This window comes from Penicillium cataractarum, assembly GCF_028827025.1.
Source record: "Penicillium cataractarum strain IBT 29864 chromosome Unknown utg000004l, whole genome shotgun sequence".
Taxonomy (NCBI): domain Eukaryota; kingdom Fungi; phylum Ascomycota; class Eurotiomycetes; order Eurotiales; family Aspergillaceae; genus Penicillium; species Penicillium cataractarum.
The window spans coordinates 1,553,036-1,567,881 of record NW_026622740.1 but is presented as its reverse complement, the minus strand read 5'-3'; the positions used below and the strand labels follow the sequence as shown (position 1 = coordinate 1,567,881).

Here is a 14,846-nt window from a genome sequence, read left to right as displayed (position 1 = left end):
CATGGTTATCCACGTTCTTACTTCCTTTATCCCGCTATGGGGTGTCCTCGACTCGACTATTTCAAAATGCTGCATACATCTTCCTTCCTCGATGAACATGCTTTTTTGACTGCGTGGGTGCTATTCCGGCAGAAACTTCCGGCGCGCAAAAGCTAACACCGACGGTGATTGCGCATGACGCATGCCAGCCAGGACCCTCAATGGTAGGCCTCGATGCAAATAACCGCATACGTACAAGGCTGCACCCTGGGATATTACTTCGCCTCATCTCCATTTTCTCGACGCATCGTGTGGATATCTACCACATCATCTGTTGTACAGCGATCGATTGACCTCCGCAGGGGGGCAGTGGCATAGCGTGACCTCCAGGTGTATACGGGTAAGGAACCTCCTTACTTCAACGATTGACGAACAGGATAACGTCCAGAAAGAGGGAAGTTTGTCTGATGTCACATACTTCAAAGTCTCAGCGTCAATTTTATCTGCCTCAGACCTCGATGGACATTTAGACAGACATGAGCCTCATGCACAACGACACTGTAGAGAACTCCATCGGGATCAGGTCATATCCCGAGTCGTTCGAGTGCAGCGAGATCATTCTCTGATCATGGTGTTATATGCCCTTTGAGCACTGTATTTCCGTATCCAGTAAGGAAATCGCTCTGCGAGTCTCGCTTCGTAGGCGTCGAATACCCAAACCCGATGACCCCAGTTTGCCGAATCGGCGATCAATGATGCGACCAGCAAAGTCCCATCGTACGTACTCTGATGCGAGAGAATTCCCTGCAGAATACTGCCGCCATAGTGCACATGCCATGATATCAGATAACAGGACAAGTCTTCATCGAATCATTGTGCATTGAACATGTAGGACATATTTCTTCAAGGACCGGAACGAAGATGACCAGGAAAAGCCAAAGGAACTGTAAGAAGGAGGTGCATACGTTGTCTGACACTCAACAAATTGCATCATCAGGGTACAGATTCTCCGATCTAGCACTTGCTGGTGTGAAACGTGGTGGCCACGGGAATCTAACTCGCGTGTTTTAACCCAACTTGTGACCACCATCGGCACAACCAACAGAATGACGTATCTCAACATGATCTTGTCTAAAGGATGTTCAATGTGGTAGTATAAGCCGATTCGCTGCAGCCTCATACTAGTAGCATTTAAGCTGCCCTTTGAAGAAAACGGTCAAATTTCTAATGTATTCCACTGAATGGCACTCATATTTAGGCAACCCGTCGAACCTTGGACATATCGCCACGTACCTGTTCTATAATAAAATGTCTCTGTTATGAGCAGCATACTCGACAACACGTAAGGAACAGATGAGGAATAGCCTGCACTGATAGAGGTCTATCGACCCAATCATGCTTCATCTTGGGTTAGATCTACACCAATCGGCTATCTGTAAACTCCTATATACTTTCAAATGATAGCTAAGGACCCGCTGAGTATCAGTTTGTATTGAACATAGACCGGTCACAGAGGGAAGGCGAACTTCTCCGATGCCGAGAAGAACTATCAAAAGACTGTCTTCCGAAGTACGGACGTGCCGTTAGATCATCGTTTCTATGCTTGGCTAACAAAGAACAGTCCCAAATTTGAAGCCTATACTTGGCACTGCCACATTCCCATCAGAAGGCGCATGCAACGTCTGAAGATAGTGACCCCGTGACGCCCATTAGTCTTTCCAGCAATGTTGTGCAACACGCAGCATGGATGCCTTAAACTCAGCAGAAAATATACGATCAGACCCCGAGCTCAGATGCGAGCACGATGCATTCGGAAATTTACAAAGATGATCTGTCATACTATCGCCGCTCATCACAAAGCCTGCTTCGTAACACGGACCAACAGGATACCTCCTTTCTTTTCCCCGGTACAGTCGTAAAGGTGCACGAATCGATATCCTTCGCGCAATCGATCAAGTCGAATGCAAGCCCACGCAGCCAACGAGTCACGGACGATTTCATCGTCCTTGATTTTGAACCTAGATGCAGAGTGACGTGAGTTAGCATGGGAGTCTGCATTTTGAGCAACGTATCTCTTCAAGTTGAAGGAGTGTAGTGGAGAAAGGGAACGGTGCTGCACGTCTATTTCCGGGGCAACGATGCAGCTGTGGCCTGGAAGGGAAATGCCGAGCAGATAGGTTCTGCAGACTCAAAACCGTTGGGATATTATTGAGAAATGGCAGTTTTTGGTGGGCCGGGGAAAAAGCAAAATGATGTAGGGAGAGGTCTGCGTGATACAGGTACCCCTACTTGCATTTTGCAGAGATAGCGCAATGATATGCGAATGCAAAAGGGGGAGTATGGCAGAACCTCGGGGTGAGGGGGGTGAATAAGGATTTCAGGACAGGAGGACGAGTAGAAGTGAGGTTGAAAAGCAGGTGTGTGGAGGGGTAGTAGTTTTGAGATCATGCAAAGCAAAGGGGGTACGAACCGAACGAAACTTAGCTCCTCCACCACCCCTGTCACGGTTGGGAAGACTAGCTTCTGCCCCTTGAAATCGGGATTGACACCGGACGAGCTCTTGGTACAGCGACGGAAGCTGCTCTTCTCAGAGTCAGAGCTAGCATCATCGCGACCAGCAGCGACCGGCCCATCCGGTTCCTCAACATGTAATTGGCAGTTCACGTAGGGTTTGAATCCTTTCTCCTTGAGTTCACCAGGCGGCAGTGATAGATCCTGTGCAGCAAAGACCTCCAAAACTAAGTTCAGGGTACGACGGTGAATGAGATCCGCAGTAGGTTTGGAGCTTCGATATCCGTCCGGCTTCAGTACCCAACCAGCCGTGCCAGCAAACATGCCATGGTTGAGCATCATGCCTTTGTCCAGGTTTTGCCAGTTAAGAGCTACAAGTTGAGCTCCTCGTCGCCAGCAGAAAGCTGGGTCGAGGTTTGATGAGTTCACGCGGAAGGCAAAGGGATAAATGCGCATGAAAGATGAGCGGTTGTGCTCAAAAAGTCTGTCGCGATGGTTGATGTGTGCATCCCGACATGCTCTCTCAGACAGTGAGAAGATATGTCCCGGGACCTTGGCCTCTGCCGGGAGGGTCAGTATTCGCTTCCAGTGCTCTTGTCTTGAGTTGACTACTTACCTGGCTGGTCGAAATGATTGAAGTGATATGCTCGGGTGTAAATGGCCATCTTCGCAAGAGCTTCGAGAACCTTGATTGGTTTTGCCGGCTTTTGCTGTTGGGCTGCCGCGGGTTGCTGAACAGGCTGCTGAACAGGTTCCTGGACGGGCTCTTCTGGGGTAGTGGCTTCAGGTGATTCAGTGCCTGCTTCCGCGGTGGTCAAGGGCATAGATTTGGTTTTGATCAGGATCTTCCTCTTCAGGTCAGCCAACTTTGGCAGCTTATCAGCTGCCAAGTCAGGCGAAACTTCAACCAGAAGCCCTTTCCAGGCATCTCGCATGATATCGACCATGATTTGCTGCTGCTCTAAGCAACAATGCACTTCAAAGCTGACAATCACCGGTAGATCGCTAGTGACGAAGGCGCTGTCACGGATAGCGTAGCAAATCTCTCGGAACGACGTCCCCTTGGTCAGCGTATGTCCGTGGAGGACTCTGGGCTCTCCAGCGATTTCAGCGTCGGTTGCCTTTGCATCATTTGCGGTGGCCTTGGGGGAGATGAGTCGGGCTTTTTGGTCGTTTTCCGGCGCAGAGCATCACCCAATCTTGTCGAAACTGACCTCGATAGTCCTTTGGACTTTTGCTGTAGGGCTTCGGTTCTGGACTTGGTCTTCTCTTTGATCTTGGTTACCGACAACTTGCCCTTTCCATTATCGAAGTCGCTGCTGCTATCGCTGCTTGATTCACTGTCGCTGGAGTCTGGCTCATTCGGTTCTCCATCCCAGACGTCAATTTCAACGGAGCGGCATCCGCGAAGAAGAACCTATGATACCCGATGTGAGCATTCTGTGTCCAGGGGCCACTGCGCCTTTAATTTCAACCATGGAATGGTGGTTGAGGATGTACAACTCACAGACGTGTATGCACTGGCAGCGGCATCGCTATATAGCTGGTTGCCCGTCAAGTATGTGTTATGGCTCGAAGACACGAAATAGTCCGATATGGGAGCAGACACATCCAGATCTTTCATGGGTGTTTCGGCGCCAGAAGCGGCATCTTTCATGAACGCTCGAAAGGTATCCAGCGAGGCCAGAGTTTCCGCAATCGGTTGTCCATTAGGACCTGACCCGTTTTGAACCAAGCTGAGATAGTCCTTCTTCGACGCCTCCGATGCACAGATGGCTTGGTAGATCTTCTGAATGTGAGAATCTACCGTCTCGTGCAGCTTGCCGACATGATGCTCTTTGATCTGACGCAGCGTGAGGTCCCGTGCTCGCTCAACAAGGCTGTCAATTTTTTCCATCTCGTAGCTCGTAATCTCTGCCTATCAGAATGATCGACTTGGAACCGGAAGGGGCGCCTAACAGGCTGCAATATCCCCGTTGCAAGGATGTCGGAGACTCGGGTTATGCCGATTGGATAGCGCGAGCCCCGCTTCGCGGCTTGATGTACGCAATGCGACCTCGTTAGCCAGGGTTTTTGGTGTTTAGAGAGAATAGGCAGCGTGAGTCAAGAGAGAGGAGGACTCCAAAAAGTAAACACAAGGTGTAAGACGAGAAATTAAGGGAGTGGACACGTGCGTTGTCCCGTCATGATCGACTCCCCACTTTCGCGGCAGACGTGGCTCCATCGGTGAGATCTTGGCTTTAGCTAAGCTGGAGAGTTTTCGCTCTTCATGCCGTTTATAGCTTGCACTTATAGCTGGCAGCCAATCCAACCTTTTCCAACCTCCTCGCTTTTGGGTAACCTTCCACCACGCTAGATCCACTAGCTAGCACTGGAACTCGGGCTTCAGGCTTCAGCGGGAACAGAGCAACCCAATTGGTTTGAACTGTGTCAAGTTGCTGATAAACCAGTATTTGCTTAGCTCTCGGGCCATGATAAAAGTGTTATTTCGAGACTAGAGGACTTAACAATGCCTCGTAATGTCCGATTCATGAACATTTGGCCGTCTTCGGTGACTTTCGCAACTTGCTGAGAAATCCAAGCGGGCCACCTACTAGCCCCCACTTGATCGACCGTGTTATAAGAACCGCTGTCGTCCTCGACTAGACACAAGTTCGAAGATAATTGTTTTATCATCAATCAGCTCAGTCAATATACACCCTGCAAGACAGATATCTCCAACAATGGCCGATTCGGAGCCCGTTCAGTTCCTTGACATCATCTCCACACTTCCAGGTACGCCGGCTATTACCCCCACTCCGCCTTCTCTGGAGTAAACACGCTAACAGAAACCAAATCTATCAGGAGCGCAGAAGTCATGGTCCCCCAATACCCTCAAGGTCCGCGCGGTCTTGAACTTCAAGGCCATCCCTTACACTCAAAGCTGGATCTCGTATCCCGATATTGCCCCGCTCACCAAGGGCCTCGGTCTCGGCCCCAATGAGGTTGGAATCCCTTATACCTTGCCCGTGATCATTCATAAGTCAGTGACGTCGAACCCCCACGGTGCGATGATGGACTCGCTGCCAATCGTCATGCACCTGGACAAGGCGTTCCCTTCAAGACCGCTCTTCCCTAGTGGTGACGCCAGCTACGCGCTGTTGGTGGCCGTGAGCAAGATCGCCAGCGGCATGGGTCCGGCAGTTCGCTCTCTGATCATTCCAAGAGTGGCAGACTATATGGATCCGCGAGGAAAGGAGTATTTCACCGAGACCCGGTCGAAGTTCTTTGGAAAGCCTTTGTCGGAGGTGCGACCGACCGATCAAGGGACCATCGATGAGTTATGGAAGCAGGTAGAGATTGAGGCAGGTCCACTGGTTAAAATGCTTAAGGGTCGGGAGGGCAAGAAGGGACCGTTCTTTGAGGGCGAGACCCCGGGATATGTAGACCTATACTTGGCCTGTCAGTTTGCCTTCTTCGAGCGCATTGACCGGGAAGCTTTCGACCGTCTGATGGCTATCGGTAACGGTGAATTCAAGGCCCTTTGGGAGGCTTGTGAGCCTTGGATAGATGGCCAGGGTGAAGAGAAGGAGTGGACTGGTCCTAAGACCGCGGCTTGAAAATATGTATACATCTTTATAGTAGTGGCCTTGACCCTTGGTTTAAGACCTTCCATTTCCCCCGTACGACAAATAATGTAAATCAAGATCGTTTCAGTATATATAGCACATTCGAGAAAAAAACAAAGAAGTATAGTAATACATGTCGGATGCCTTTACAGGGCCTGCTTGATCCGATATCCACAGTCCTGGTCTAGATGGCGACTCGCACAAAAGAGCTCGACCAATCTGAAAAAAGTGAGAAGAAAGCAACGCTGTGCAACGGATATTTCAACCCTAAGTAGTTGTTCTTTACAGGCCACGCAGGAAGTTGGATTCCTTGATAGCCTTCCGTCGCGCCTCTCGGGCGCTCTTGGTAACCTCTTGGCGCTTGTCGAGACCGGCGGTGGCGTCGGAGAAGGCATCTTCCGAGGGCGCATCGCGGTTGTAGGATGCGGGTGTGATATCGTAAGAGTGGTGGTGGGCGGGAATCTTAGGGGCAAGGGGTCCGGTGCGAGCAGCCAATTTCTTCTCGTAGCGCTTTCGTTGCTTCTTGTTCAGAGCTGTGATGGAGGAGAGAGATGTTAGCTGAAAGAACCTTCGCAATCAATGGGTAGGAGTACATACTGCTCGGGTCAACACCACCCTTGTCGGTCTTTGACTGCTTGCTCGCGTCCCCAAGGAGGTCCCAGAGCCAGTCTGGGTACTCCGAATCCTCCTTGGCAACAATATCCGGCTTGTTCTTGAAATAGTTCAGACCGTTCATCTTTGTGCCAGCCGGGCAGCTACTCGGCGGGCGCTCGAGAACGGGCTTGGTAGAATTGCTGGGTTTCGCATCGGTTTGAACACCCTCTGGGGTACTCAAAGGCTGGGAGACACCGGGGGTCGCGGAGGAGATGGTGGATGGAGGAGGAGTCGCAGCGTTGTCACTGTAGAATCGGAATTGAGTGCGCACAGTAGGCAATTGGCGAGCAGCTGTTGATGCGGTCCATGACACGGCATGCGTCTGTTGTAGCCGAGACAGCATGGTGGTCCGGCAGCTTCTGCAAATCATCGTGGTGTTCTGACCGTATAAAAAGCCAGCAATTATTTTCTGCTCCCTCGCTGGGTACTCGAGTAGACGACTTGGCTTTTCGACGAGCCAGTTGCGTGGAGTTGAAGATGGGGATCACACCGTCACGAAATGGCAGAAAACTGCGGCGCGGATTTGATGCCAAGCCGGAGGTAGTCACGTGCTTTCAGCGTAAAGATATGCTTAGTTATACGGTTGTTGCCACGAGAGATCATTTAGTTTTCTTTGAACGGCCCTAGAAAAACAATCTTTATCCTTGAAATCAGTGGGTACCTCCTGGTATCTTTTATTTCTTCAAGCAGCTTTAACGATATCACCGATTCATATTTATTGACATCACGTGATTCATTCAGCAGTCATCCACATGCCTCAGACGCACATTTCAGTTGCCAAGAATTCCGGAACTCACATCTTCAGCGAGCAATTGTGATGCAATTATGCTGTTCGTCCTCCGAACCCGGGTCATTTTTTATCGAGAAAAAAGCTGCTGAACAAAATTTGTGCTCTAAAAGGTCCTGGAATATAGGATTTATGCATGCAACTTGACAACTTTATATGTACATGGGTCATGCAACAGCTCGATCATGGAAGACTTATATATATATATGCGCTAGATCGCTTATTGGAAAAGGGATAACTAAGTACAGATCAAAGATTGCTCATACAATGCATCTCTAGTCAGAATGCTAATACCAAGACACAAAAATCACGCAGCCGAAACCACACTTGCCAAGTCACCGCCGGTTCTGCGAGGGGAATATTAAGAACAGGCGCAGTCATGAAAAGAACACAAGAACAAAGGAAAATAGGAAAAAATAATCGAACAGCAGCGGCCCTAATACGGTCATGAAGACAGTCCACTGATATTTAGGAAGTTGCATATATCCTCGCAAGCATCCTTTAGTGACTTCTGAGTCTTCCACTGCAGCTCTTCCTGGGACCGGTCAACGACCGCAACACAAGAACCCACGTCACCCTCGCGGCGACCTGCGGCCTTTCGAGCAATTGGCTTGGAGATGACTGTCTCCATGGTGGTGACCACATCCAGAACAGAGTTGCCGGATCCTGTACCGAGGTTGAAAGTTCGGAAGTTCTCAGCCAGCTTCCCCTCGTTTGCAGTGCTGAGCGCAGCGATGTGTCCCCGAGCGAGGTCAGTGACGTGGATGAAATCCCGGATGGCCGTGCCATCTGTCGTGTCCCAGTCGGTTCCGAACATTTGAAGTTCAGCATATTGACCGGTCATCACTTTGACGACCACTGGGAGCAGATTGGTGGGTGCTTGTCGGGGGTCTTCTCCCAGGAGTCCAGACGAATCACAACCCACAGGGTTGAAGTAACGAAGGGCGACAATAGTCCACTCGGGATCAGATGCAGCAAGATCGGCAAGAATAGTCTCGCAGATCCATTTGGTGCGTCCGTACGGGTTTGTGATACCGGTACATCCGGGCTGGACAGTTTGTGTCTCTCCTTTGTGGTCTGTATAGACCTCTTCTCTGTGTACACAGAGCTCCTCTTTCAAGGGCAGACCCGAAGTTGCGAGGGTGCCATACACAGTGGCAGAAGAGGAGAAGATGAATGTCTTGATGCCAAACTCCCCAAGTGTGGATGCAAAGTCGATCAAACCACTGACGTTGTTTGCATAGTACTTCAGTGGGTGCCTGATGCTCTCCTCTACAGCCTTGTATGCTGCAAAGTGAATAACACCGGCAATTTTTGACTTTGGAGTTCCCCACCTCGAGGCAAGTCGATACTCCTGGAGAAGATCCTGAAGGGCTGATGTGTCACGATAATCGTGGGCGTGCAGCCGCAGTGATGGCATCGGTGATCTATTCTTGTCGTGGAATTTTTGAGCCAAAAGATTGATGCGGTCGAACACAACTTCGAAAGAATTGCTGAGGTTGTCGATGACGATCACATTGTAGCCAGCCTTGAGAAGTTCCAATGTGGTGTGACTTCCGATGAATCCCAAACCGCCGGTGACGAGAATATATTGACTTTCCTGAGGGAGTCTTCGCAACAGCTCGTCAAGATTGTCGAACAGCACAGAAGACTCTGTGGCAGGAGTGTCCACCGAGCTTGGCGATTCACTCTCCACCGGAGTGCTAGCATCTGATCGTCGACGACTGGCCATTGTGAAATTGGGTTTGAGCAGTCAAGGTCTGAATGAGGTGACCAGGAAGCACAACAACAAGTCAATGCCTTGTCACTCGAGCAATAGAATGCAGAAGAGCCAAGTATTATGCTTTTTATAACTTTTTTGAAACAATGACTGAGATCCGCCCTGGACCCTCCCGGAGACCACAAAGCAAGATTTATACACCGGGGAGAAAGAAAGACCCTGCGTAGCCTCGTTGCCTTAGAGTATGCTCGTTTAGCTCTAACTATTGTGTCATACCCTGGTCAACAAATGGGGAATCAGAGACGCCTTAGCACCGGCAAAAATGGAAGAAATGAAGCTGGAGGAGCTCGCATAAGCCCGGAAGCAAAACTGTGGTTTGGATCCAGAAGGAGGCGAACGGGAGGAAGAATTCGCGATAGACCAAAGAATAGTCAGGCAGGATCCCCGTGGATAGTGGGCCAGGCATGCGGCTGGGCCTTGGGATATCGTCTTTTTAGGGCCGAATAAATGTCCTAAGCGCCTCCACCATGAAGGGCACGTCTAGGACCCTCAGCTCGGGCTAGTCACCGTATCATACTACAAATGGATTTAACGCTACATCTCATCTAATATCATACACTGCATCTCATATGGTCGAGACCCGCCCTGGTCTATTTCGGGGCGGCGCAACGAGACTAAAGGCTGGGCCTGGGTGACTCTTTTTTTTTCTTTTCCTTTTTTTTACCTTTTTTTTTTGTCTAAGACAACAAAAGGTTACCGGGTGTAAGGTTTTTTTGTCTTATGCTCATCAGACTCGATGGTATCATAGAAAATGTCTTTAGAGAATCCACTTCTCGTTATTTCAAACCACCTTTCCCCTTCGAATCGATTCTCCGTACCCATTCCCATAATTTGACTATGTCTACCATGGCTCCCGAAGAAAAGCACGTGAGCAGGCGAGGGTGCCTTAAGTCCAAATGGGCTCGAATTCTCTTGGCCGTAATCGTTTTCATTGTCCTTTGTGCTGCTATCATACCAGCTGTTGTCGTCACCACTCTACGCAAGAATAACAGCATGGGTCCCAAATCCAAAGTATTCGTGCCGCTTTACGTTTACCCTGCTCCTGGAGCATGGACTCCGTTGGAAAATGTGTAGGTTCCATGATTTCCTTCTCATTCAGCCCAGCCCCCCTCCACGACCACTGCCCCGATCCTCAAAAACAATATTCGATCCCAAGGAGCCGGTAGCTCGCCACCATACATGGGTATGGTTGATGTCGTGCCGCGCTGCTGTTAAGCCTGCCCCCCGCATGGTGGCCCCCCTCTGGCGATGCTCTAAATCAATTCGAGTAAAATTCGTTGTTTTTTTTTTTGCAGAAACAGAACGTCGTTTTGCTAAAACGCCCAAGGGTCTCTGCCTATCCAGATGTCAATTTTACCGTCGTAATCAACCCAGGAAACGGCCCAGGGCCAAACTCGTTGCCCGATGCGAATTATACTCGTGAAATACCTGTCCTTGCATCTTACGCAAATGTTCGTCTTCTGGGCTATGTCCACACTTCGTATGCACAGCGCAACATATCCTTAGTGCGCAAGGATATCGAAACATATGCCGCTTGGCCGACCAACTCGTCCAACCCGGACTTGGCCGTTCGGGGTATATTCTTCGATGAAGCACCCCAGCAATACAGTGCCCAATCCCTCAATTATTTGCAGAATCTGACAGACCTGGTCAAGGAGCTGAACGGATTTGGGTCCAATGGCTTTGTAAGTTGCAAAAAAATTCTCCTAACTTCCGATTGCTTAATGATGACCTACTGTTCCACTTGATGCCCCATCCCCCTTACATCCCCCAATCGTTCATTCCACTCCATATCTGGGGACTCTCTATGCCACCCGCGTGGCTTTCTCATCAGACCCTGAATGTCTTTTTTTGGTTCTCCGAATCTTATTTCCCCCCTTTCCAGATTGAATGATTGTGTCTCTACTTTAGCTTCCAGCCCTATCGATTCCCCAGTTACTTCATCAGGTCATTTCAAGCGAACTTCATGGTGGCTAACTACTATCCATAGGTGGTGCACAACCCTGGAGCCGTCCCAGACTCTCGTTACTTGGCATCGGCCGATTCCACAGTGGTCTTCGAAGGGACATACAGTAGCTTCCAAGAGCGACAGGGAGCTAAGCTGTTCACGGCTATTCCGGATAGCAACCGTACCCAGTTGTGCGCTGTTATCCACTCGGTTCCTGATACCGTTGAGGATCCTAAGCTGCGCAGTCTGGTGAAAGAAGCCCGTAAGGTGGTCGATGAACTTTACATCACCCACCTGAGCGTCGATTACTATGCTAGCTTTGGGTCAAAGTGGACCGAGTTTGTTGATTTAATGTCGGATTGAGGCTCGCCCTGTGGTAACATGAATCGTGATGACCCTGCGTAACGAGGTATCATATGGTTTGCATTTTCATTTTGCTCTTATGCACGTTAGAATTTGTTTTCAGAGAAACTGCCTTCTATAGGCTTTGCGAGCTAATGCCCGCCACGATCAAAAAATTTCACCGCCTCTTTTCATCATATCCCAAATTGAAAGAACCGAGACTACGAGCGACTAAAAGCCGAAAATTAGAGGCCAAAGCTCTGTATGGAATCTAGATGGATAGGCATTCGTAGCTCAGAAATTTGCGACAACGAAAAAAAAAAACCAAAGCACGGATGTCGTCTACCTCTTTTGGTCAAGTGGAGTCGGGTAGGTAATTCTCGTAATTTTCAATCTCGTTCCATACCTGATACAACCATGGTTCCGAGTATAGTCAAGGCTGGAACAACCAGGTCTTGACTCCGACAGGGTATACCCGTGGCGTGTTAGACTGTCAGAGTTCCATTTGGGGCCTCGGCATCAACTTGGGGTGAAATTTCTCGGGATTATGGTCAGCGTCGCCCGAAAACATGGTCTGTTCTGATTACTATGGATCAGGTCACAATGATGCAAGTCTGTATGTTTCTAGTAGGTAATTTCGTAGTTGGGCATAGAAAGTCACCTTCCTTTACTGGAACTGGGCCTGGCAGGTTTTTCTTTCAAGAAAGCGATTCGATCATGCGGGGTGTGCTGTACGGTTGTATCCAATGCTTTGAAGTTCTTCGGGGCGACCTTAAAATAGCAACTTTCTCTATAACACGGGATTGCAACATCACATATTAACTTGAGCTGCATATAGGATGCCTTAATTCGAGACTTTGCTAAGACATACATGATATGATATCAACAGACAGTAGTCCTGCAATTAGCATCTCTGGGCACGCTTTTCTCCGGCCAAGGCACGACTCCTTTCAACGAATGTACTTTCGAATGGACTGAGACATTCCGGTGGTACATGACAAAGATTCTACTCCGAGTTTCTTGTAGTGGAGACCGGAATGACGGGTCGGCACCACACTGCGATGAAACTGAGCTGCCAGATATCCTGGACAAATTGGAAATAGATTTCCCGACACACATAGGAACAAATGGTTATAGTCAAAGGACCATGTTGTCGCAAAAGTTACACTGGGGGCCATTTACTGAAATGTAATTTATTGATTTTGGGAGTACGGCCAAGGAACTAGATGGTGGTTTTAGTTACAAGTACGGCACACTTTTCGAGCAACTCTGTCGTTGACAAAACCATGTGTATTTGCAATGTAAATCCCATTCCCTGTCGTGCATACTCAGATTCTGAATTAATAATCCATTTCCTTTGCGAGCATGGTAAACTAGTGACCCAGTCCATCACCGACCCCTGGTTCTTCGATCCCCAGTAGCGGAAGCCTCTACCTCGTGGCACCCGTCAGGTACGTCGGACAGGAGTAGTAACCCTGGTGAAAATCCCAGAGGATTTTCGATCTATCTCTTGGCCGAACAAAACTCTATGGCGCCAGCCGCAATGCCGATGAGACTAGGAACAGACAGGGGAAGCGCTTTGTCGAAGCTTTGGCTATGCATGACCGGATGGACCTGTTCAAGCCAGCAAGCCAGTCGATCTTTGAGAATTTCACAAAGCGAACCGCCGAACCCGGTAGCGCAAGGGGGAGGCATATGGCCCGCATGGCGTGAACTGGTTTCCAGAGCACAAAGCATCACAAAGCATAAAGCGGCAAGCGTCTAGTCGGTGGATCGAATAACATGGGGGTCGTGCAGTCGGCATGCTTTCAAGGGGTATTCTAAGCCACACCCAACCTGGGAACAATGTGCTAACGTTACACAAAAAACGTGGTTGGCAGAGAATTGTTCAAACTAAATTTATTACGACGCAGAAAACGAAGATCGTGCCAGAAGTACTCGCCCTTGAAACATCACGAATAGCAACATATCCTGTAGAGCAACACCCGAGAAATCAAGATCGATCTTGGTCGCACGGCCAAATCATCTGGAACGGCTTGGCAAAGCAGAAAAGTGGAATAGTGAACTAACCAATCGTGCGACTGGCTCCAGCCGAGGATTTTCTACTTCGTCGTTTCACAAGGATCGTCTCCAACACTTTTTAGGGAGGAATCGGCGTCTTGGTACAATAGACACGGTAAAAGTGGAGTTTGTATGAAGTAGACTCACCGATGGGTAACCCCCAACCCTTCATCATGGACCAATAAACACTGATAGCCATGGTTCGTCGTCAGGAACCGGGCAGATCCGCTCGGGAGCCACTCGGGAGCCACTTGAGGGTCCGATCTTAGCGCTCACGCTCGTTGGCTGAGGTGACGGATTTTTTTTCTCCTGTACCCACTCAGCCCCTTAGAGCATGGGAGAAGTGGGAATAATGATGGGTCATATCTGAAGCGGCTATGGCTCTTAGAGCGTTCGAGCGCCCGAACCGACCCCGATCTTTGCCATGGTTTCCATGTTCGGGGGACAAACGATCGCATGAGGTGGAGGCGAAGACTCCATTTCTCTTCGGATCTTCGACTTTAGTTAGTTAGTTAGAATTTTTAGCTCGGATAAAAAAAATCTGATTAGAGTCGGATCTGATTTCGGTGGCTAAGTTGAAAGAGAGTCAATGAGCATGATGGCTTGGGTGATCAATGGTTCGCCACTTAGTAGACTTTGAGTGGTTGGGGATTCTGTGGCCCCTGCAGCTCGTGAAGCTTTGATGGCTGTCTTCTCGAGACAATTTGGTGTCACAAACTCGACATGCAAGGGCCAAAGATTGAAAGTTAATATTCCGATTCTTGCAGATAGAATTTCTGATATGTCCAATACCATTGGTCGGTGAGTGCTCGTGTTTTGCGGGTCGACAGCACAAAAGGTAAGCGGCCATCAAAGTTGCCCTTTTGGAGTGTATTTTCCTTGTTGTACAAACATTCAGAATCTTGAAATTTTCTAGCGTAATTTACCGTAAGTTTCGCTTTCACCCGTGTTTCCAATATTTCCAAATTGATATATTATTGCGTGCTACCAACGCACTGCCCATTTGTCATCGACACTAGTCCACTCCCCACTGCCCTTTGACAAGCATCTCCGCAAAACATGGCCAATAATGTTTGTGATACTCATAGGGCCTCGTATATGCCAAGAAATGCCAAGAACGACAAACATCATCGGATGTATTGCCGCTTCGATCGGCAATATTTCGGATGGTAGCCG

The 14,846-nt window shown here is 49.2% G+C and overlaps 5 protein-coding genes across 5 annotated transcripts; 2 read left to right on the top strand and 3 right to left on the bottom strand.

Moving 5' to 3' along the window:
• Positions 1 to 1,831: 1,831 nt before the first annotated feature.
• On the bottom strand, positions 1,832 to 4,387 carry N7496_005113 (putative phosphoinositide-specific phospholipase C; the record flags this gene model as incomplete). Its single annotated transcript, XM_056698042.1, has 5 exons — positions 1,832 to 1,997; positions 2,450 to 3,050; positions 3,107 to 3,652; positions 3,685 to 3,907; positions 3,998 to 4,387. 5 exons carry the CDS (start codon positions 4,385 to 4,387, stop codon positions 1,832 to 1,834), a joined length of 1,926 nt encoding a protein of 641 aa, XP_056556567.1.
• An 826-nt stretch (positions 4,388 to 5,213) lies between these two features.
• N7496_005112 (glutathione S-transferase family protein) lies at positions 5,214 to 6,089 on the top strand (the record flags this gene model as incomplete). Its single annotated transcript, XM_056698041.1, has 2 exons — positions 5,214 to 5,265; positions 5,335 to 6,089. 2 exons carry the CDS (start codon positions 5,214 to 5,216, stop codon positions 6,087 to 6,089), a joined length of 807 nt encoding a protein of 268 aa, XP_056556566.1.
• Positions 6,090 to 6,380: 291 nt separating this feature from the next.
• Positions 6,381 to 7,122, bottom strand: N7496_005111 (mitochondrial 54S ribosomal protein mL54; the record flags this gene model as incomplete). Its single annotated transcript, XM_056698040.1, has 2 exons — positions 6,381 to 6,631; positions 6,696 to 7,122. The coding sequence occupies 2 exons, from the start codon at positions 7,120 to 7,122 to the stop codon at positions 6,381 to 6,383; spliced, it is 678 nt and encodes a 225-aa protein (XP_056556565.1).
• Positions 7,123 to 7,984: 862 nt separating this feature from the next.
• On the bottom strand, positions 7,985 to 9,271 carry N7496_005110 (NAD-dependent epimerase/dehydratase family protein; the record flags this gene model as incomplete). The annotated part of the gene is made up of 1 exon (XM_056698039.1): positions 7,985 to 9,271. The coding sequence occupies one exon, from the start codon at positions 9,269 to 9,271 to the stop codon at positions 7,985 to 7,987; it is 1,287 nt and encodes a 428-aa protein (XP_056556564.1).
• Positions 9,272 to 10,156: 885 nt separating this feature from the next.
• Positions 10,157 to 11,630, top strand: N7496_005109 (spherulation-specific family 4 protein; the record flags this gene model as incomplete). Its single annotated transcript, XM_056698038.1, has 3 exons — positions 10,157 to 10,389; positions 10,647 to 11,004; positions 11,310 to 11,630. 3 exons carry the CDS (start codon positions 10,157 to 10,159, stop codon positions 11,628 to 11,630), a joined length of 912 nt encoding a protein of 303 aa, XP_056556563.1.
• Positions 11,631 to 14,846: the final 3,216 nt, after the last annotated feature.